The sequence below is a fragment of the Antedon mediterranea genome, chromosome 2 (genome assembly GCF_964355755.1).
Source record: "Antedon mediterranea chromosome 2, ecAntMedi1.1, whole genome shotgun sequence".
Classification (NCBI taxonomy): Eukaryota; Metazoa; Echinodermata; class Crinoidea; order Comatulida; family Antedonidae; genus Antedon; species Antedon mediterranea.
This window is the reverse complement of record NC_092671.1, coordinates 18,630,321-18,651,885: the sequence shown is the minus strand read 5'-3', so window position 1 is coordinate 18,651,885 and position 21,565 is coordinate 18,630,321. Positions and strand designations below refer to the sequence as shown.

The window sequence follows — 21,565 nt, the reverse complement described above, 5'->3', positions numbered from 1 at the left end:
CGTGTGCGGTGGTGTACAGTGCAATAATTTGGTTTTAAATGTATAGATAAGCAGCGGTTTTTCATGAATCTCCTTTAATTATCAATATGATTTATTTAAAGTATAGTGTCTGGTGATTGGCTAGTGGTTTGGTCATCTACATCACACCTAATCACCGGGCCTATTCGAATCCAACCCATGGTCCCTGATCTGGGATTTGCTGCCCAGTTGCAATACGTCACTAACCGTCCCACTCGCGCTCGTTTTGACAATGACAATGACAATGACAATGATTCTTTATTTCTTTAACGACCCTTTTCAGGGTATGAAAGAATATTCTTTCAATCTTGAACAGAAACAAACTAAACACTTCCAGACATAATTGTTTTGGTCTTATACAAAATTGGTATATCGAAAAGCAACATCTAACTAAAACAAATACAAAATTTCAAATGAATAAATTTAGCTAAGTTTGATAGTTTTTTGGATCTGGTATTAAGCATTTTGATTCTATTTGGAGGTGGGTACAATAAATACATGTCAGCTTAACGGCGCATGCTCCACTAAAAAGCATTTTGTTTATTTTGTAACATTGTTTAATATTAACTAATAATAGTGGCATAATGCTATAACAATAGTAATGGTGTGGGTTGGTATTTGAATAAGAAATATTATTAAATATTTGAATAAAAGAAATATGGCCCTGTCTCATATTTCTCTCACAAGTTTGAGATGAGTTTCGTTTTAAAATTTGCTCCAATGTTCCCAACCAATAACAATTCAGAGGACTATACATGAACTCATTAAGCGCCGCCAGTTCTGGTGATAATATTTCAAAAGTCCTTTTGAAAAACAACACAGTATTCTAATTAATGGGCTCACTAATTAGTCGTGTAACCAGAGACAATATAAATTGTAGTCAATGCCAGTACAGCCATAATCCTGGTTACAACATACCAAAGGCACATTCTCTTAACAACTGTTCAGTTCATCAGCATTAAAATCAGTTTGAATACAATAATGAACAGGAAAGCTTGAATCCAATAAATTGGACAGCTTCTGTAGTTTGGTTTAAAAAAATGAGGATGTAGTGCAGTGTTAAATGTTGTGGGAGTGTCAGAAGAAACACGGAAAAACATCTATAAGAACCCTTACGGACTGGGAGTTAATTTTCATTCTGCTCTTATAGACTATGTTTTGGCCTCTACATTCAAAAGATATTCGTTACATATGGGTCTTTGTCAAGACCCAGATGATTCTTGATTCCTGGCCAATTTAATTTCATACACAGTATCCCTTCCAATACTTCATTTTGTGTTTGTCATCATTTATATGGTTTACAGTATATACACAGCTCGTTTTCCAATTGTTTTGCCAATAGCCAGATGATTCTCGAATTCTGGCCAATTTATTTTCTCTTGCACATATTATCCCCTCAAATACTCTTTTCATGTTTTTCATCATCATTTTATTGTTTTTTAGAGAAAAATGTATAGAGATGAGTAACATATATGTATGGAAATAAAAGTACAAGGATGAACCCACATAAAGATTAAACTGTTATTTTTTTAGATCCAGATTCTAGATTTCTGGCAAATTTAGTTTCCTTGCAAACACAATCCCCTCAAATACTCCTTTTGTGTGTATCATGATTTACAGTATATGGTTTATATACAGCTGGGTAATTTATTGAGATGGTTGTGGCGTCAATAACACCAAGATTTCATTTCATTCAACATAATTGAACTGTTTTATTAAATAATCTCTATACTACCTATTATACATTTTGTTTGAGCATACAGTTATTACAGTTAAAAAAGTATAAAGATATACAGTATTGTGAATTTAATATGTAAAGTGGGTGTAATAATCATTTCAAATTGTCTACATTTTTTCAAGATGCTGACCCAAATATTTGGCTTGTTGTGGGTAGTTGTTTAGGGCCAATATTCGTCCATATAAAGTTTGTGTCATTTCTTGGTGGTATAACTGGATAAGGAGTGTCTATGAGTTTGAAGTAATCCGATGGACAATGACAGACAAATTCCATATATTCTAATGATCGTGGAATATCTTCTTCTGGACCTGCCATTTAAAAAAAATATAATTATTATTAGGAAGCTTAATAACAATAAAGAAAACGGCATATGGGGTGGGAATCTTAATTGAAGGTTTATTCATAGTGATCAGGTGTGGTGTGATGATAAAAACAGATCATGAGCAATTCAAGTAAACCCATTTATGGTAAAGTGAAATCGAAATTTTTTACGTGATGCATTGAAATAATAATAATTTAGGTATTTGTATAGCGCCAGAATCAACTAAACCGAAGTAAAAATCAAAGGCGCTTATATTGGATGTTAAAAAGATGCGTTTTAAGTTCTTTTTAAAAAATAGCAATAGAAGTTGAATGAGTAAAATAGTGAAATAGTACAAATGTTGTACTAGACAAAATTAAAAGGGTATGAAATTAATTAGGAACCAACAAAATTTACTTTATTTAATCATAGGGCTACAGTAACAGAATTCTTGTTTCAATGTAAAAATATTTTTTTGAAGGGAAATTCTCATTTTCACCAGTTTTGCGAAGGATATCATTTTATTTTTGCAAATAATAATATAATAATAACTCCAATCTCCATTGCAAAAACGCGAATAGGTAGTGTGAGCATAGACAGTATATGTTTTTAGCCGAAGTTTGACTTTTGAAAGTCTAGGATTTTCTTTAAAACAAGTTCAGATATCTGATGCATCAGACTTCATTAGGAAATTTAACACTGGCAGTTTTAATCACTATCAACACTACCAAACTTTATGTGGCAAAAAATATGATGTGCCCTTTTATGGACATGATGATTTCATTTCACTACCATATTTGGCCACATCACACTAGTTTGATAGTGTAAACAGAGCTCTATATCACAAATCTTTTAGAGTAGAGTTGATTTGAACCAGGGATCAGTGGCAAGCATCTTTAACCACCATGTTTTAAGGCCTTTGATCTTACCTACAATATATGTTGAAGGATCGAATTTGGACTTGTTTGTAGCCTGTGTTGGGAGTAACCATGTTATAACAGCACTCTTATTACAATACTGATCCTGCAGCAAGCCTCGAATTTGTGCGTAAAATATACCGCCTTCAATGTCTATAATTGATACAATATCTCCTACTTGAATATATATACCCTATATAGAAGAAAACAAGATTGTGAATCAATTTCATCTGTATCTATGCTTGTAAAAAATAAAATTGGGAATTCAATATTCAGTCTAAAAGAGGTGTTTCCAATCTGCTCCAATCTGGCTCGCGTTGGATTGCACACAGTATTTTTTGTTTTCACGGCACGCCACATGCTTATCGAATATTGCATACAGTTGAAAAGTAATGATCTTTTTTACTTTATTGAAACAATGACACGTAGCTGCGTGGCACTGTGAAAACTGAACATTGCAGCAGGTTTGACCCTTAATAAGATTAAGAAAAACAAAATATTTACCTGATAAAATATTCCATTTGAAGTTACAATAGTAGACACGGAAGGTGGGGACTTCATGGGCTAAAAAAGAAACAAAAATATTTAGGCCTAGCAACATTTGATTGGAAAATAGTGTAGTAAATCTAGGCCTATAAAGTATAGGCCTAGGCTACATAATAATTAATAAATATTATAATGGAAAAAAGTGTCAAGATCAAAGTAAATTTAATAAATAAAAACAAACAAGGCTGTGTGGTACTGTAGTAGGTAGGTATGTATGTGCCCAGTTTTCTAAACTGACAGTTCAGAGTTCTTTTTTTTCTCAAAATGAATCAGATAAAAAAAGATACTAACATTTCTCTTGAAAATGACACGTCTACTTTTCCCCTTTGTAGCTGTGTGATTTGACTGTTTAAGACGACATTTTCTGTTGCCCTTAGACTTTTTTCCATTTTGTGTTTTGCCAGCGTTGTTATTACTATTTTGTTTAAGTAGTGAATTTGTGCGACATTTTTCGACATCCTGCTCGTCTTCTTCTTGTTGTTGTGCTAGAAAACAAGAATTACACATTACTTGTCGAATATAATTCCTTCTCCACATTGTAGAGTTTGTCGTTTTACAAATAGTACAACACGGCTTTGTTCCGAACGGCATTTTGAAGAGATAAGTTTACTTTTACAGTGGTAAAATACAAAACAAAAGAGATAGACCAGGCTAGGCTAGGCTCTACTACTAGGCGGCATAGAGTAGTGCATGTTTTGTTTATTTTTTTTTCTAGCCGGCCTTGTTTTGCGCCAAATTTGCGCCACCAACCGGTTATATCTATGGTGTGTTTGTTTGTGTCATAAATAATTATTACTCTATCTTCTTCGGTCATTGACCATTGACACTTGGCCTCATAATTATTTTGCCAGAAATATTTACCATGTTTTGCTACTACTCATCCGTTATTTTTAAAATTAGGCAGTCAGTAGATTTTTTATACTTTATTTGAAGGTATAAATATTTTTTATGATTAATACAAATTGAAATACAACTTGGTATTGTTTGATTATTCATGCTTTATATTCACAGAATAATTTAATAACATGGCAACGAAATGTATGTGGCAATCATCATTGAGAGAGCTGAAAAAGACGAACAAACGATAACAATTTCGTCAGAATTAATATTATTCTCTTTTTTAACTGAATTTTTCTACAAAAATGGGTTGTGGAGATTTCCACTGTAGCAGAAATGCACTTATTGCATTAAACACATTGTATATTGTAAGTATATAATCAAAATCAAGTGGACATTTAGTTGATAAAATATATTTTTATTTTATTTACCCCCGGCCGGTCGTCGTCGTCGTCGGCTGGCGGCCCACCACATCAGCCTCCATCACCCCATATCAAGTAAGAGGGCAAACAGCCGCGACTCGATGGTTTAAATGTATGTAAACAAATTAGCCTTTTTTGGTTGATGATATTTTATGATTCTTTGTGAAGGATCTAGTCTAGACCTAGCTAAGCTAGGCCTACTGTATCTCCTTTCTTTTTGAGTTGAGTTTGATTGACTCGTGAAATGCCAATAAATATAAATTATAGGGGTGTGTAGAAAGCGATGACCTCGAATTGGACGACCCCAACGACCCGGGCGACCTACTAGAATTGGGACGACCTACTAGAATTGGACGACCTAGAATTGGACAACCCATAACACGAAACCGACGACCCCTATAGCCTAGGCCTAAGTGTGGTATAACATCCCGAAGCCGAACATAGCTAAAGTCAGATCTTTAAACCATACCTTATATAATACTTGAAGCAAGCAATTGATTGAAAAAATACAGAAACAGTGCCATTTGATACTGAATGTGTCGACATGAACAAACAAACAGATATGGAACGCCAAGAGTGCATCATTAAAACTGCATTCGACATATTAAAAATAAATTAAATAGAAATAAATATTATACATTACATGGTTAAACCATGGACGTATAATTACATCTCGTCTTCTTATAACCAACACTATAGTATAGGCCTACCATGCAGCGTGTTGCGAACATGTGCATGGGGAGAGACATAAGAAAGCTTTACAGTTCACACATGCATTGTATACGGTCGTGTGCTAATCGAGTCGAATGCAGTTTTAATGATAGGCTACTGTAGGCTAGGGGTCGTCGGTTTCGTGTTATGGGTTGTCCAATTCTAGGTCGTCCAATTCGAGGTCGCCCGGGTCGTTGGGGTCGTCCAATTCGTGGTCATCGCTTTCTACACACTCCAATAAATAGTCATTAAACATTAGCCTACTACTCTAGCTAGAGGGCCTAGGCCTTGTTCGGACTCTCTATATATGGCTAAGCCTATTCTATCTTAATCAATAGATCGTAAACCAGTTGGATGGCTGACAGAGGTCAGTGCTTAGTCAGGCATCCCATCCGTAGCATTGGCCTTGGCCCCGGGTACAAAACCTGTTGTGTTAATGCCATCAATTTTGTTTTTTTTTTACTCGCCATCTTCTTTATTGACCATCGTTTTTTCTCATAATTTGCTAAGAGGGATATTTTTTAGGTTTCGAGGGCCGGAGACCTGAGTCAATCGTAGTTTCGCGCAAGAAAGTTGAGATATTTGCGATTTTGTGCAAGACATCTCATTATGAAAATATCGCCCGGTGAGATCAACAAACAACAAAAAAGTTACTTACACGGCACCGATAGGCCTATAAAAACAAGTTATCACTATGGAAAAATGTATCACATTTTATAAATCATAAATCTTACATCAATGTTTCGCCAAAATCCACATAGTAAACCCACCAGGCCTAGTTAACCAGGCCTAAAGTCGGTCCGGAACCGTTTTAAGACTAGGCCTAGGCCAGCCTAGTACAACTAGCCTAGCTAATAAACTGATGATGATATCCATACCATTTCTAAACAAGTTTGTTGCGTGAAAGTCGGTCACCAAAACAATTATGGTATACATACAATAATAAAATGAATGACTTCATATTGAAAATGACTATTGTTTTTTATTCAGATAGCAAACAAACATGCCAATCCACAAAAACCTTTGTGATGCTTCGGCGGCATAGCTAGCGTGCGACCGATACACAATGCGCCAAGCAATCGCTCTACGCGCTACTGTGATTCGCGGTGTATGTTATATCGACAGGTACCATTTTGACAGTCGTTCGTAACCAGATTAGTTACTTTCAAATTAGTAAAATACCGACCGCACATTTAGTGTCCATATTTATAGTATTATACCAATAATTAACCTATCTACCGGATTTCGTAAAAAAAAGTGAAACACAAAGATCTTCGTGTTTGACAGTCAAGCGTTGTGTTTCCAAAAAACACGAAGATCTTCGTGTTTGGCAGTCAAAGTGTTAATGTACATTTTAAAATTTAAAGAAAAAGTGATATTTAAAAAAATTGAACTCAAATATTTTCAATACACACTACTTTTAACGAGAGGTTAGGAAGTCCTAACCATTAAAAATCTAGCAATCCAGATTTAAATGTAGAGTAACAATTATAGTCAGTGTGACACTACAGATTGATTTTCGAACACACAGTCAATAACCTAGCCTAGCATCGCGTTCCGATTGCTCAGTGTGTGTAACAAAAATATTGAATTCATTATTTTTTGTATTAATATTTGTCCTCAGTGAGGAAATTCGGATTAGGCCCTCCACGGACCCACAGCAGCCAGCAGTGCAGCGCCTACCAGATTAGGCAATGAGAGTAAAGCATCTTGCCTAAGGATGCAATTAGTATGGTACAGATAACCTCGAACCCATGCCTTTCACATGCTAGTCCGATATTACCATTACACCATCACTCTCCAGTATATACAGCACCCGCCACGATTTCTAGACGGTCTCCCATCCAGAACGCAACCGGGCCCAACGTTGCTTAACTTCGGTGATCTGACGAGAACCGGTGTTTCAACGCAGTATGGCCGTATATAGAGTATTTATTAAATAATCCTGTGAGCAATTAAATAACAAGATCAATAAACATGCAAGATTACAGTAGGAAAACAGTTTGTTAGCCAATATCTTGCTAATTAGGCGACCAAATTCCAAAACAAAAAGGACAAATCTGAGATTACTAATCGCCTTGAAATTTCATTTTCAATCAATCAAAATAACATTTATTTCCTTCATAAACAATAACATTAACAATAAATATATTTTCCAAGCAAAAATGAAGGAAATTGAATTGATTATGGAAATTTACTGTACATAGATTAGTATCATGTTGGTGGCTCCCAAAAAATGTTCCTCATCAAATTTTAATGAATGATTATGCTTATTTTTTGTATGAAAGTGTTGATATACAAACAAAAATATTACAAAATTTTACTGGTATTACCACCATATATCAACAAAGGGATACAATTTTATTTAGAAAATACAGATACTGTTAAGAATATCGCAAAATAAAGTATAACCAAGCAGCCCCAGCTATAATCACAGTATTAACCATTACCAGACGTGTTTTGTTGCTGTCATAAATATTGATTATTGGAGGTGTATTAGTCGTAGTCCATTTATTAAATAATTTACCAATGAAAGCAAATTTAAATACCATGAAATGAAAATGCTTTCGTACTGTATTCTATTGTATTGGTATCATTTTCAATATGAGTGTGATCATCTTTTTGCTGATTATATAATTCTTCAAAATATTTTATTAAGCATAAAGATCGATAGGATCCTTAAGCTGTTTTCACATTGCGCTTGCATTCGGTCCTGTACCCTAAGAAAAATATTGCGAGCGTTGAGCGCTTTTCACATCGAGTACGCATTTGGTTACCCTCAAGCGAGGTAATTAGGTTATATGCATGATATGCATATAACCTCTTGATTCTGTCAAAATCTTTATTTATTTATTTATTTATTCTTTCCTTAGCACTATTTTGTCCGTGAATTATCTTGGCATCTGTTTCATCTATCTAAGTCAATTTTTCAGAGTATATTCCTTATGGCCAGGAATCGATGTGGTTATATTTTCACGATGCGCAATCAAAAATTACGTGGTCTACGCGCGATTTTACGAAATCACGTATGTAATCATATCTTCACAAGCATGAATCACAATTAAACAAAATTTGGTACTCATAAATTTCAGGTCATATTTCATCATATGGCAATACAATTACGTGCGTAGCGCATATAACGCTTGCGTACGCACGCTTAAAATGTTCAAAATTGTCAAAATTTATTTTCGATGAAATTAGAGTACGTTTCAGGCAATTTTAAGCGTTTAAAAAATTGCCATGAGTGCGCAGATTTTTGCACGCGCACTGCGCGTTAAACGTTAATGCGCACTCTTTTTGCCCGATTTCTGTTTTACAATCTTTCTTTAATAATATCATCATATTTGATTCAGGTTTCAACTCGAAATTGCGTTATACGAGCACGTCAAAAGTGACTGGCTACGCACGTAGTTAACAAAATGGTGAAAATATGCTAAATTTTAAAATTAATATATATCGTCAGAATGCAGGGGAACACCTATTTTTTATTTCATTTTCTTGAAGTGTATGTATCAAATGTATGATTTATTATGAAATTAGAAGAACAAAAGTTGATTAAGTCATCATTAATTGCATATTAAATTTAAAAAAATTAATTTCGACAATCAAACAAATTATGACATTTTCTTAGGCCAAAATAACAAACTTAACATTAACTTTCTTCCTTCAAAAGTTCATATATTAAAGTTAAAAGTATGTAGTTTGACAGTGCATCATTTGTTTACATTTTAAAGATGTCATCATAGTAAAAAATTATAATTCATTTCGGTATGTAATAATCCATTTGCACCAAAGTGGTTACTGCATAGTAAATACACGGAGGAATTTTTCTACAACTTTTAGCCAGTTGTGTATGGCTCGATGGTCTGTGCTCGTGTCTATGGCATTCAAGGTACCGAGATCGAGTCTCACCTTGGGAAAGGAAATAAGATTTTTTTTTATTATCCGTATTGTTTGTTCAAATTTATTTCTTAGTGTATAGATTATACACATGATTTATAATGAAATCTAGATAAAAATTAACTTATGTTTTTATTATTATGTAACAACAAATGTGGTTTATGACATTATACGCATATGGATCTTTGTTCGGATTGTGATACCGGTTAGCAAGGTCCTATCATATATTATAAATAATTAAAGATTCTGAGAAAATCAATCAATCAATATATCTTTTAAAAATCAATTATCTTTATTTAAATCAATGCATATAACCTATAATTCGTCATAGTGACGAATTAAATCTAGTTTATTTATTTATTCTTTCCTTAGCACTATTTTGTCCATGAATTATCTTGATATCAGTTTCATCTATCTAAGTCAATTTTTCAGAGTATATTCCTTATGGCCAGGAATCGATGTGGTTATATTTTCACGATGCGTAATCAAAAATTACGCGGTCTAGGCGCGATTTTACGAAATCACGTTTGTAATCATATCTTCACAAGCATGAATCACAATTAAACAAAATTTGGTACTCATGAATTTCAGGTCATATTTCATCATATGGAAATAAAATTACGTGCGTAGCGCATATAACGCTTGCGTACGCGCGCTTAAAATGTTCAAAATTGTCAAAATTTATTTTCGATGAAATTAGAGTACGTTTCAGGCAATTTTAAGCGTTTAAAAAATTGCCATGAGTGCGCAGATTTTTGCACGTGCACTGCGCGTTAAACGTTAATGCGCACTCTTTTTGCCCGATTTCTGTTTTACAATCTTTCTTTAATAATATCATCATATTTGATTAAGGTTTCAACTCGAAATTGCGTTATACGAGCACGTCAAAAGTGACTGGCTACGCACGTATAAAGTTAACAAAATGGTGAAAATATGGTAAATTTTAAAATTAATATATATCGTCAGAATGCAGGGGAACACCTATTTTTTATTTCATTTTCTTGAAGTGTATGTATCATATGTATGATTTATTATCAAATAAAGAGAACAAAAGTTGATTAAGTCATCATTAATTGCATATTAAATTTAAAAAAAATAATTTCGACAATCAAACAAATTATGACATTTTCTTAGGCCAAAATAACAAACTTAACATTAACTTTCTTCCTTCCAAAGTTCATATATTAAAGTTAAAAGTATATAGTGTGATAGTGCATCATTTGTTTACATTTTAAAGATGTCATCATAGTAAAAAATTATAATTCATTGCGGTATGTAATAATCTATTTGCACCAAACTGGTTACTGCATAGTAAATACACGGAGGAATTTTTCTACAACTTTTAGTCAGTTGTGTATGGCTCGATGGTCTGTGCTCGTGTCTATGGCATTCAAGGTACCGAGATCGAGTCTCACCTTGGGAAACGAAATAAGATTTTTTTTTTTATCCGTATTGTTTGTTCAAATTTATTTCTTAGTGTATAGATTATACACATGATTTATAATGAAATCTAGATAAAAATTAACTTATGTCTTTATTATTATGTAACAACAAATGTGGTTTATGACATTATACGCATATGGATCTTTGATCGGATTGTGATACCGGCTACGGTGGTCGCGTTAGCAAGGTCCTATCATATATTATAAATAATTAAAGATTCTGAAAAAATCAATCAATCAATATATCTTTTAAAAATCAATTATCTTTATTTAAATCAATGCATATAACCTATAATTCGTCATAGTGACGAATTAAATCTAGTTTATAATTCTAGCTGTTGATTGGTAAAGAAAAAATCTTCTTGATCCATTTCTCCGAATTCAGAGTCTGAATCCGGTACAAATTTAAACCCACTTTCCATGATATTTTTCTCAGGACACCGGACTAAATTCGGGCTCGATGTGAAAGTAGCATATTCAAACTATTTGCAATGCATAAATATTAAAACTAACAATACAAAACTGTTTCCTACTCCAAATTCAGATTGAGCAGCAGTAATATCCTACATATTTAATTACAATGTTCCCTGGATAGTAAGCCATGAATTGTTAAATTTTGGTTGAATGTAAATTAACATGTTGTTTTCTGACAATGATAAATGAGACAAATAATTATTGTAGATAACCAATTGTTTTTCTCTTCAACAAGCTAGGCCATGATATTTAGTTGACAGCATTATACTGTACATTATGAAAATTGACAGCTTGAGTGCTAGTTAACAATGACTTATTTAGTAGCCAAACTAAAGAAATGAAAATTGGCAACAGCCATAAATGAATTAAAAGGCATTTTCTAGTTAGATCATGTAAAAAAAATCATATTAGCTTAGTATGGGACAGAAAATGTTTTCCAAAGAAAACACAAAATTCCAATACATACTGTAGCACTATGAAGTAAAATATCCTAGCAGATATGCAAGATGATTTTAATTGAGTGAACTGTTGTTCGAACAAGGCTTAAGTCCAAAACGCCTTGAGACGACATTGATTGTGAAATGTGCTATAATAATAATAATAATAATAATAATAACATTTGATGCACTATAATAAATGTTTTTTGTTTAATTTAAAGCTTATGTATACAGTAGAGTGATAGTACTGAAACTAAATTGTTTGCATTATTTCAATGTGTACTGTACAGTATAAAACTAACATCCATTTTTTTTATTGACCTACAGCTTGTGTCTATAATTTTAATAAGTGTTGCTGCAACTGCGAAGTATGCAGCCGTTGTGACTAGTACATCAGTGATTGGTGGAATCATAGCATGTGGTGTATTTTTATTGATTGTTGCTCTTATTGGTCTTGTCGGAGCAGTCAAGCATCATCAAGTTCTACTTTTTTTTGTATCCTTTCAACAAAATATATTTCATTTACTGTGAAAAGATAGTGTTAGTCCAGTGTCTTATGATGATTGCAATATGGCAATTACAGAAGAGACAAGGTTTTGTTGTAAACTACGCTAGATACTCTACCTCACACGTTTTTTTTAACAGAATAGTTAGGTACAATATATCTAACAAACAAAATGAGAACAATCAATAAATCTATAAAACATTTATTCAATATTATGAAATTAATGGTAACAATAAAAAACAAGACAAAAATTAAGGACAAAAAAAAGGACACAAATACCAAATAAATCAACAAAATATCCAATTAATTAATTTTGTATAATAATTAAATAAATTATATTGTTTGATTTTCTTAACTTGTTATTAGTATATGGTTATCTTAGTACTTTTATTCCTCATCGAAATGTTTGTTTCCATCGCATGTCTTGTATACAGTGAAAGCAAACGGGAAGATGTCATTACATATGGCTGGGAACATCAAGCATCAAATATAACGAAAAATGAAGTGCAGATACAATACAACTGCTGCTCTTTAAACGGGACAAACTCACCGTCTGATCCATCTTGTTCAGAGGTAAGTTCAAACATAGAACATTGCTAATCTTTTTTTTTTCTGCCATCGAGTTATCTTACCCAGTAAGTGTATGTTGTCACACCAAATAATGGGGTAGTTTTTTCTAATTTAAACAGCCAATCAGAAAGCAGGCATATTTTTTCCAAATGAAATTTTGTAGAGAGGTTTTGAAAGGATAGAAATGATAAGCCATAGCCTAGAATAAAAGGCTACTGTACATTGAAGTTACATTGAATTGACCTACACACCCAACATGACTACTATTTCTAATGTTATATATCATCAGTGTTCTCCCCAGGATTCACATCAAGCGTCACGCTCTCATCCCCCGGGGGTTGGATTCCGACACACGATGCGATTTTTGGTAATTGACACCTTAGATGGCCGGAAATGGTACTCTCATATATAAATTTCACGTTGAATGACACCTCTAGTTTGGCCGGATAGTGCGCTAGCAAACAGCAAAATGATAATTTTTTTCTTTTCAATTTCATCATGAACGTCAGGGGGAAGTCCCCAGTGGAAAAAAAACCAGCAAAACGATCGTAGCCTATTTTTCCGTTGGTAAACATACGCGATAAGAAACATTTTCAGTAATTTGTTGGGAAGTTCCCAATGAAAAAAAAATAGGCCTACTCATCAGCAGGACAACTCTAGTTAGCCGGAAACGACACTTAGCGCAGTAGCAAACAGCAAAACGATCCTAGCCTACTTTTTCTGCCGGTAAACATATGTGATAAGAAACATTTTTTCGTTCATTACAAACGTCAGGGGGAATTCGCCAATTCCAGTTAGGGAATAAATAAATGAATAAAGATTCAGACAGAATCAATAAGGTTATATTATGCATGTTATTTGTTAGTATTTTAAAGTTTAAAAATAATTTTGCATTTTTGGATTTCTCTAGGTTGAAAGGTGTAAAAATTTGACTGAATCAGAGTGTGCTACGAAGTATCCATGCCTTGAGCAACTGGATGACTTAATGCACAAAGCTCTTAGATCCGTTGGTGGGGTAGGACTCTTCTTTAGTTTTACAGAGGTAAGCCATGTTTTAAGCTATTATTTTTAACTTGTATAATAATATTAATATAGATATAATGGCACTCAATACTATTTAAGATGCATCAAAACATTTATACACTACAGTGAAACAAATTACTATAAATTTTCAATATAGTTTAACACAATAACAATAACTCTCTTTGTATTGGATGACCATACTTTATGAAAATTCTTTTTTGTCTCCCCCGTAGACTTACCTCAGAGTCAGGGAATATATTTATTTTTTTCCTTTAAATAATTTCCGCACAGAGGTAGGCACACTGTGCAGTGAAAGTGTAAAGGCCAACTTATACAGTGTTGTACGACAAGGCCTGACGAAACGTCTTGACTCGTCGGTAGCATTGAGTGTAGTTTTTATGTTTTCGGGAGAACTTTAAACATTTTTAATTTTTTCCAGACGAGATGATTTAATACTACAATTTGATGATGATTCTTTATTAATTAATAATTTATAACTGTTTCTTCAATTAATCTTGTATAATTCTCTTGGATCACACAACAGACTAGTTTGCATAAAAAATCAAATAATGCTTTGGTTACTATGTGACAACAGATTATTGATCAAATTTTCACTAAATTATGTATTTTATAAAGCTGGTATTATATACCAAAAAAACCAGATTTAATCCTTGTTTGAAAGGTTTTTTGATAACTAACAACATTTGAATCTTATTACAATTTTTGTTCTGATTTATTTTTAAATTATTTTAGATTTTCTGTAATGTAGTGTAAGATAAAAGAAAAGTACAATAATTACATAATTTAAATAAATAAAGATCTTTTCCCTGTCAAATCTCCCAAAACTGGAAACCTAGAGCTAACCCAAAAATGTGTGGTTTTTATTTTACATACTGTAATAGTATCTAACATGTGGGACCCACAATAAGATAAATATGAAGAATTTCTCATAATCGGGAAAAATGTTGAGATCTGGTTAAATTTATTTTTCTGTTGTTAATAATATACAGTACAGTAATATATAGTACCACATGATTACCTTCCTTCCAGTATTTTCCCTTTAGAATATATTTTTTATACCTTTTTATACTCTGTTTTAGTATCATTTACTTAAAATTTAAAAGCATTTAACATTACTATTTTTTTTCCAATCCAAATATAGTACTGTAGATTTCAAAACTTGGTATTTTATTTATCTCAAATAGACAGTTTAATTTATAAAAATAGCCAAAGTATTCGATCTGAAATTTCTTTTTATGAAATTTTTTTTACACTTGCGGGTCATTCCATCTCAGTTCACCCAAAAAAAATGGAATTTTAAACCCTACCTCTTCCAATTTTGATGAAATTTGGTATATGGGTGATTCATAGCAATTAAAGCCAAAATTTCCAATTTTAACTTTATCGGACCAACGGTTTTCAAGATATCGCAATTTCAATTTTCGGTTTTTACGCAAAAAAGGGCGCGGCCGCCACGTTTCAAAGAGCTGTATCTCGGGAACTATAGGTTCGATTTTAAAAACAAAGGTATTTTTGTAAAGGGGAGACCATAAGGAACCTAAATATACTAATTGTGTGTGTTTTATGTTAATTTTAAGTTGAATAAAACTTTAACATATATTTTGACCTTGAAATTGACCCCGTGGAACACGCCCGATTTGTTGGTGACTATCACGAAAAATGTAGCCCTACCTGTCAACTACAACATATAAAAAAATTGGAGGGGTTTTTTTCTTTGTTTCCATAAAATTACAATTTGAAGTTGACATACCTCTTCCTTTTAGTGTATTTTTGGTGTTGTTATACTTATACACAGTGTGAACACTAACTGTTATTAAGGTGTCTTTATTGTTACGCTTTCTCATCAGGCCCACTTAAACAGTAGATATATTTTGATATGAGAAATACTGGGTAACTCACATACTTTTCAAATCAATTTTGACACATAGTTTAGTGTCCTTACTATGTTATTATGCACATTAACATATGCATAACAAGTGATTGCAGAGAACATACAACAGTTACTGTATATGCCTTTTTAAAGGTTGTCATCCCCTATTTAAAAACAAAACTACCAACCATGAAAAAAGTTCATTATTTCACAGATGGATGTGGCGGCCAATACAAAAACAAATATAACTTTATTAATCTTTGCCACCACCAGGAAGATTTTGGTTTAGACGCCGAGTGGAATTTTTTCGCTACATCACATGGCAAGAGTGCATGTGATTGTGATGGCATAGGTGGAACAGTTAAGAGGCTTGTCACTAAGAGAAGCTTACAGCGTTTGACTGAATGTCATATTCTCACATCTCTTAGTATGTTCGACTACTGTGTAATTTTTTATTTTATGTCTTTAGGCAATGTGGCCAAGGATTACCAATAGTTAATTAATCACTGTCCTATCAGATAGGTGGTAATCCCCCTGATACAGGGGCTATTGTGTGAACCAGTTCACCGGGGTAACCCCCTACTCTTTTTCGAATAATGAACTGGATTCTTTAAAGTACACACAGGTTATAACTGTGTACACTGGACCTACGGTTTATAGTCCTTATCCGAGAAGACTTGTTCCACCACCAGAACTAGGAGCGAGTCGGCCTCGAACCCTTGCCGATGTTGTTGGCTCTTTAGGTACAGTAAACGGCGCCCATATGACTCGCTCATATGGACATTCCAGGCATCAACTTTTTTCATGTGGGAATAGATGAGGTATCTACTGTGGAAAAAGAAATAAAGCCGAGATTCAACCTCGCCCAGACCATCAAGGGTACATTACAATATCATTGTTCCCGTTTCTCTGGCACAGATGTAGGTCTACAAACTTAGTACCCAGATAAACCCTCTGGATGTGGTAGTGATTCAAGAATCTTTCAGTGATGAAAATGAAATTGTTGCTGATACACAACCCACCATTATTAGACTTCAGAATTTTGTGTGCTGTAGTTATGATGGTGTCCCATGGATTGTTTTGGTTGTGGATGTCTCAGAAGAGTTTGGGGATTATCAAATTAAATTTATGCATCCTCATGGTCCAGCGAAAACCTTTTATTGGCCGTCCAAAGAAGACTGTTGTTGGATTCCTGAATCAAATGTACATTGTATTATTTATAGCCTCTCCGTTTATAAATCCTCTTCGACTAGGAATTACAATATTTCCCAAAATGTTCGCCACAACATTTCTAAATACTGTTTGAATTGGCCAGATGACAAGGAGTAAAGGCCAGACATAGACAATTGTAACATTATAATAATATTTAGTTTGTAAATAAAATTATTTTTGGAATACATCAAATTGACATTGAAGTAATGCATGGACAGACACCAAAAATACACTAAAAGGAAGAGGTATGTCAACTTCAAATTGTAATTTCATGGAAACAAAGAAAAAAACCCCTCCAATTTTTTTATATGTTGTAGTTGACACGTAGGGCTACATTTTTCGTGATAGTCACCAACAAATCGGGCGTGTTCCACGGGGTCAATTTCAAGGTCAAAATATATGTCAAAGTTTTATTCAACTTAAAATTAACATAAAACACACACAATTAGTATATTTAGATTCCTTATGGTCTCCCCTTTACAAAAATACCTTTGCTTTTAAAATCGAACCTATAGTTCCCGAGATACAGCTCTTTGAAACGTGGCGGACGCGCCCTTTTTTGCGTAAAAACCGAAAATTGAAATTGCGATATCTCGAAAACCGTTGGTCCGATAAAGTTAAAATTTGAAATTTTGGCTTTAATTGCTATGAATCACCCATATACCAAATTTCATCAAAATTGGAAGAGGTAGGGTTTAACTCATTGGGTGATCTGAGATGGAATGACCCTTGCACCATATTATTTGCATTACGTATTTTGTTAATCATAATGATTTTAATTTTTCTCCTAAATTCTGTTTCTTTTTCCCCTATCTCATAACCCCTGTTGACTCCACCATCCTTCATTCCTTTAGCTGGTTGGTGTGTGGCTAGCCATTCGTTATCGCAACCAGAAGGATCCTCGGGCTAATCCTAGTGCGTTTCTCTAAGTTCCGCACATTTACGCAACGATTCTGTTTAATTTCCAAATCGGTTGGTGCTTTGATTTGTATTTTTTCATTTCAGTTCATTTTGTTGTGTTAAGTGTTAAATATTGATTTATATTCAGGCAGCATGTTCTAACTAATATTGTGCAGTTGAGTTAGTTAGTTGCTTTACAATAACTTTGTTATTCCGTCAAAATTATACCAGAAGCATAAAATAAAGCTGATGACAAATTTACAATTTATTTTTAATTAACCATTTATTTCTTTTGTTTTCAAACTATTTTGAAGTTTTTTTTATATCCTTACTGGTTGTGGTATTGAATATTTTTAAAATGGTGCTTTTCTATAATTACTCTATACTGTATATTCAGCAATGAATGAATGTAAATATGACAATTGTGTATTGCAAAATTCACAAACTAGAATATTCAGCTAATTGTAATCAGTATATTAAGTCTAAATATTAGTGTAACTTTACGAAACACAAAATACATTCACAGCGTAGTGGCTATAGTCATTAGTATCACTTTGAGATGCCACTTTATGGTCCCACAATTTTCATTTTATTGTAGAAATTACTTTATTAAGTTTTTACTAAACATTAAAAAAAATACGATAAATATGATATATTAACTTAATACATGTTAAGAGCGGAATTTGCACAGAGGCCCAAGAAGTTATATAGCATTTAAAAGTTAGTTGTTCTATTTCTTTTCTATACCTTGGATTTTTTCTCGTTTTAATCTTTTATTAATTTTCTTCTCACTTTTTTTCTTTTTGCTTTATTATTTCCATTTTCTTTTTAAACTCTATGATAATCTGTCAATCTATCACTTGATGTTATTTGCTCAACTTTGTTTCAATTTTGATAAATGTCATCTTTCTGTTTAACATTGTTTAGTTAGAAAGAGACATTTTTGAAAGTATTAAACTATTATATTGTTTGTACTGTGTTCAAAATGACATTCATCATGACCACGTTTGAACACATTAAGTCATTATAACATGTTTTTGTTCATTTGTTTTTATATGACATCATCAAATCATCATCAGATAAGTCAAGTGGCTGAGCGGTTAAGGCAGCAGTGCTGCTGCGGTGCTGCAAACTATAGATAATAATCAGCACAGGTTCAATTCTCTCCGTGACAATTTTTCTAGTGGTAAAACAAGTCTTCTCGGATATGAAATTAAAAACTGAAAGTCCACTGTACACATCGGACTTAGCCCTAGTGCATTATTTTGAAAGAGTAAGAGGTTACCCAGTTGTACTGGTCAATCTCATCCCCTGTCCTTGTGGACAGATGGCTAATAGACGTTTGGTGGCAGAAAATCACCAAAGTTTAGTACTGTAGTTTAGTTCCAGTTCAATAGATTGGCATTATTGTTAACGCCAATTTTGTCAGTGTAGGATATGCGTTGTGTCTAATAAATATTTTTTTCATCTGGGATAGTCTTATTGTTAGAAGCGTTAATATAGTATATGACAAAATTATTATTACAATTCTGTGTGATGTGAAAGCGCTTTGTGAGTTTTTTAATAATACAAATACACTAATTTCTTCTCAACCAATTGAATGTTCCATTGTTTATTGTAACACAAATTCAGATTTATTTGTGTACTATACTGTACATGTTTAAGGTGTTTTTGTGTGATGTTTATAGTGTCATGTATCTGTGTAATGCAAGTCCAGATTTTGTCTGTGTACTGTATGTGTTTAAAGTGTTCTTGTGTTATGTGCTTAGTGTCATGTGTTTAATGTCATGTGTCAGTGTAATACAAATGTCGGTGTGATGTGTTTCATGTGACATGTTTAGTATGTCAGTGTCAAATTCATTTTTATTTTCTGTGTTTGATGTGTTTAGTACCTCATTAGTACATCATTTTTAAAAATCATACTGTATGAGATAATTAGTTATAGTTTATACAGCTAAGTTAGGTTTTTTCTTAAAACTGGAACATACAGTATTTTGTTCTTTTTATCCACAAATTATTTTTTTATATTCAAACATATTAACACCACACATTTTGTTTTATTTATCAGTTTAAAGTATTTTGAGGTGGATGTTTAGAATTCTATTTTTTTTTCATATTGTTAGAATTGTTTTTATTAATCAACATTTAACTCATTGTATTGAACAAGAAAACAAAATATTGAAGTTTTAAATTTAATTTCCCAGTTTTGTACACATATTTGCCAGTGAATACTTTGTACAATAATTATATTTTGAAAACCTTGAAGAGTTGTGAAATAATGTTGTACTATATTTTTCTTCATAGTTGCTTGGAGTTTTTTTGACGTACCGATATCGTAACCAAAAAGATCCTCGTGCTAATCCAAATGCATTCCTGTAAAAAAATCATCCGGAATTTGAAAGAAAGATTAACAAGATAAGAGAAGGATGTCAGCTATCGTCAACAGCCTAGTTGCCATTAATGAATCATCAGGAAACCATGAACTTTGATTTATAAATAATGTTTTTTATTTTAATTTAAGATGTATTGTCTCCCAGAAACTTTAAAAGAAGATTAATAAAATTATATTTTGAATAGGTCATTTTACATAGAGGTAAACATACAAAAATAATGATTTCACAATTTTTTTCTGATAAAATTTTCTATCCAATTGTTGGTCAAAGTGAATATGTGACATTAAAATGTCATGGTATTCACCAAAAAATAAGTAACAATTATTTTTTTCAGGGAGACAATATATCTTTAAATTATTCCGTGCAAGGAATTGGTTGCACTTGATTCACCTACAATAAAATATGAATTAGTATTTTAGGTTGATTTTTTATGATATTATCAGTCACATTTCTTACTATGAATGAAAAATATTCATGACTTATATATTCATCACCGAGTTGAATGCTTGCAGCCATTTCACCATCCAAATAAAGCCTTAAATCTTTCTGTTAGTTTCCTTACTCCCCATTCTCTATTCAAAATGTGAAGCAAACATTCTACAAAATGTGTATTTATTACACAGCTTTTCCAAGAAATCAAATCAAAATATGTTTGATTATATAACATAGTATAAAACTAACTTCAAATAACAAGAGGCAAGCCATGATTTGATCTTTATTTGATCAAAACGTTGAATCATGGCTTGCCTTTTGTTATTTGGAGTCAGTTTTATGTTATGTTATTTAAACATAATCATATAATAATCTATATATTTGTTGATAATAAAGAAATAATTGGCTTCGTTTTTGTACAGTATATTCTAGATGTAGAGAAAGTTTGTTACAAAATTAAATTAATTATAAAACTTGACATGCAAGAAACCAATTTTACATTTGTTGGTATAAATAAGGATTTGTTTTGATCTTTCATTTACATTCATTTATAATTATGTTTTCAATTATAATATGTTTTACTAAATTTGTACTAAGATGTTTATAATCTAGTATATATTAGACTACATAAATATAAAAAAAAGTTGTTGATAGCAAGTAGAAATATTATATTAATTTCTTAAATTACCAAGTCCTATAAAAAAAATTTTTATAAAATGTTTGCATAAACATATCCATGTCATGCATGTAGTAAGATTAACATATGATAATATTTGTATTGGAAAATTGGATTGAAGAGCTCTTGACTTTTCTTGCATAGATTACAAATCTTAATATACTGTATGTGACAATATTATGAGTTGAGATTTATTGTAAAAGTAAAAATATGATTAGAT

The 21,565-nt window shown here is 32.4% G+C and overlaps 2 protein-coding genes and 1 pseudogene across 3 annotated transcripts; 1 reads left to right on the top strand and 2 right to left on the bottom strand.

The window, feature by feature from the left end:
- Positions 1–1,345: 1,345 nt before the first annotated feature.
- LOC140039746 (GATA zinc finger domain-containing protein 1-like) lies at positions 1,346–4,224 on the bottom strand. Its single transcript, XM_072085358.1, has 4 exons — positions 3,812–4,224; positions 3,479–3,538; positions 2,987–3,167; positions 1,346–2,064 (listed from the first exon to the last, which is right to left on the bottom strand). Exons 1-4 carry the CDS (start codon positions 4,109–4,111, stop codon positions 1,874–1,876), a joined length of 732 nt encoding a protein of 243 aa, XP_071941459.1. The 5' UTR covers positions 4,112–4,224; the 3' UTR covers positions 1,346–1,873.
- A 366-nt stretch (positions 4,225–4,590) lies between these two features.
- LOC140039745 (tetraspanin-31-like) lies at positions 4,591–21,150 on the top strand. 2 transcript variants are annotated; one of them, XM_072085357.1, is made up of 6 exons: positions 4,591–4,725; positions 12,071–12,238; positions 12,615–12,821; positions 13,729–13,860; positions 17,799–17,916; positions 20,149–21,150. In XM_072085357.1, exons 1-5 carry the CDS (start codon positions 4,663–4,665, stop codon positions 17,871–17,873), a joined length of 645 nt encoding a protein of 214 aa, XP_071941458.1. In that variant the 5' UTR covers positions 4,591–4,662; the 3' UTR covers positions 17,874–17,916; positions 20,149–21,150. The 2 variants fall into 2 exon arrangements, with proteins under 2 accessions (XP_071941458.1, XP_071941457.1); XM_072085356.1 differs by lacking the exon at positions 17,799–17,916.
- On the bottom strand, positions 7,295–7,415 carry LOC140042389 (5S ribosomal RNA; annotated as a pseudogene).
- Positions 21,151–21,565: the final 415 nt, after the last annotated feature.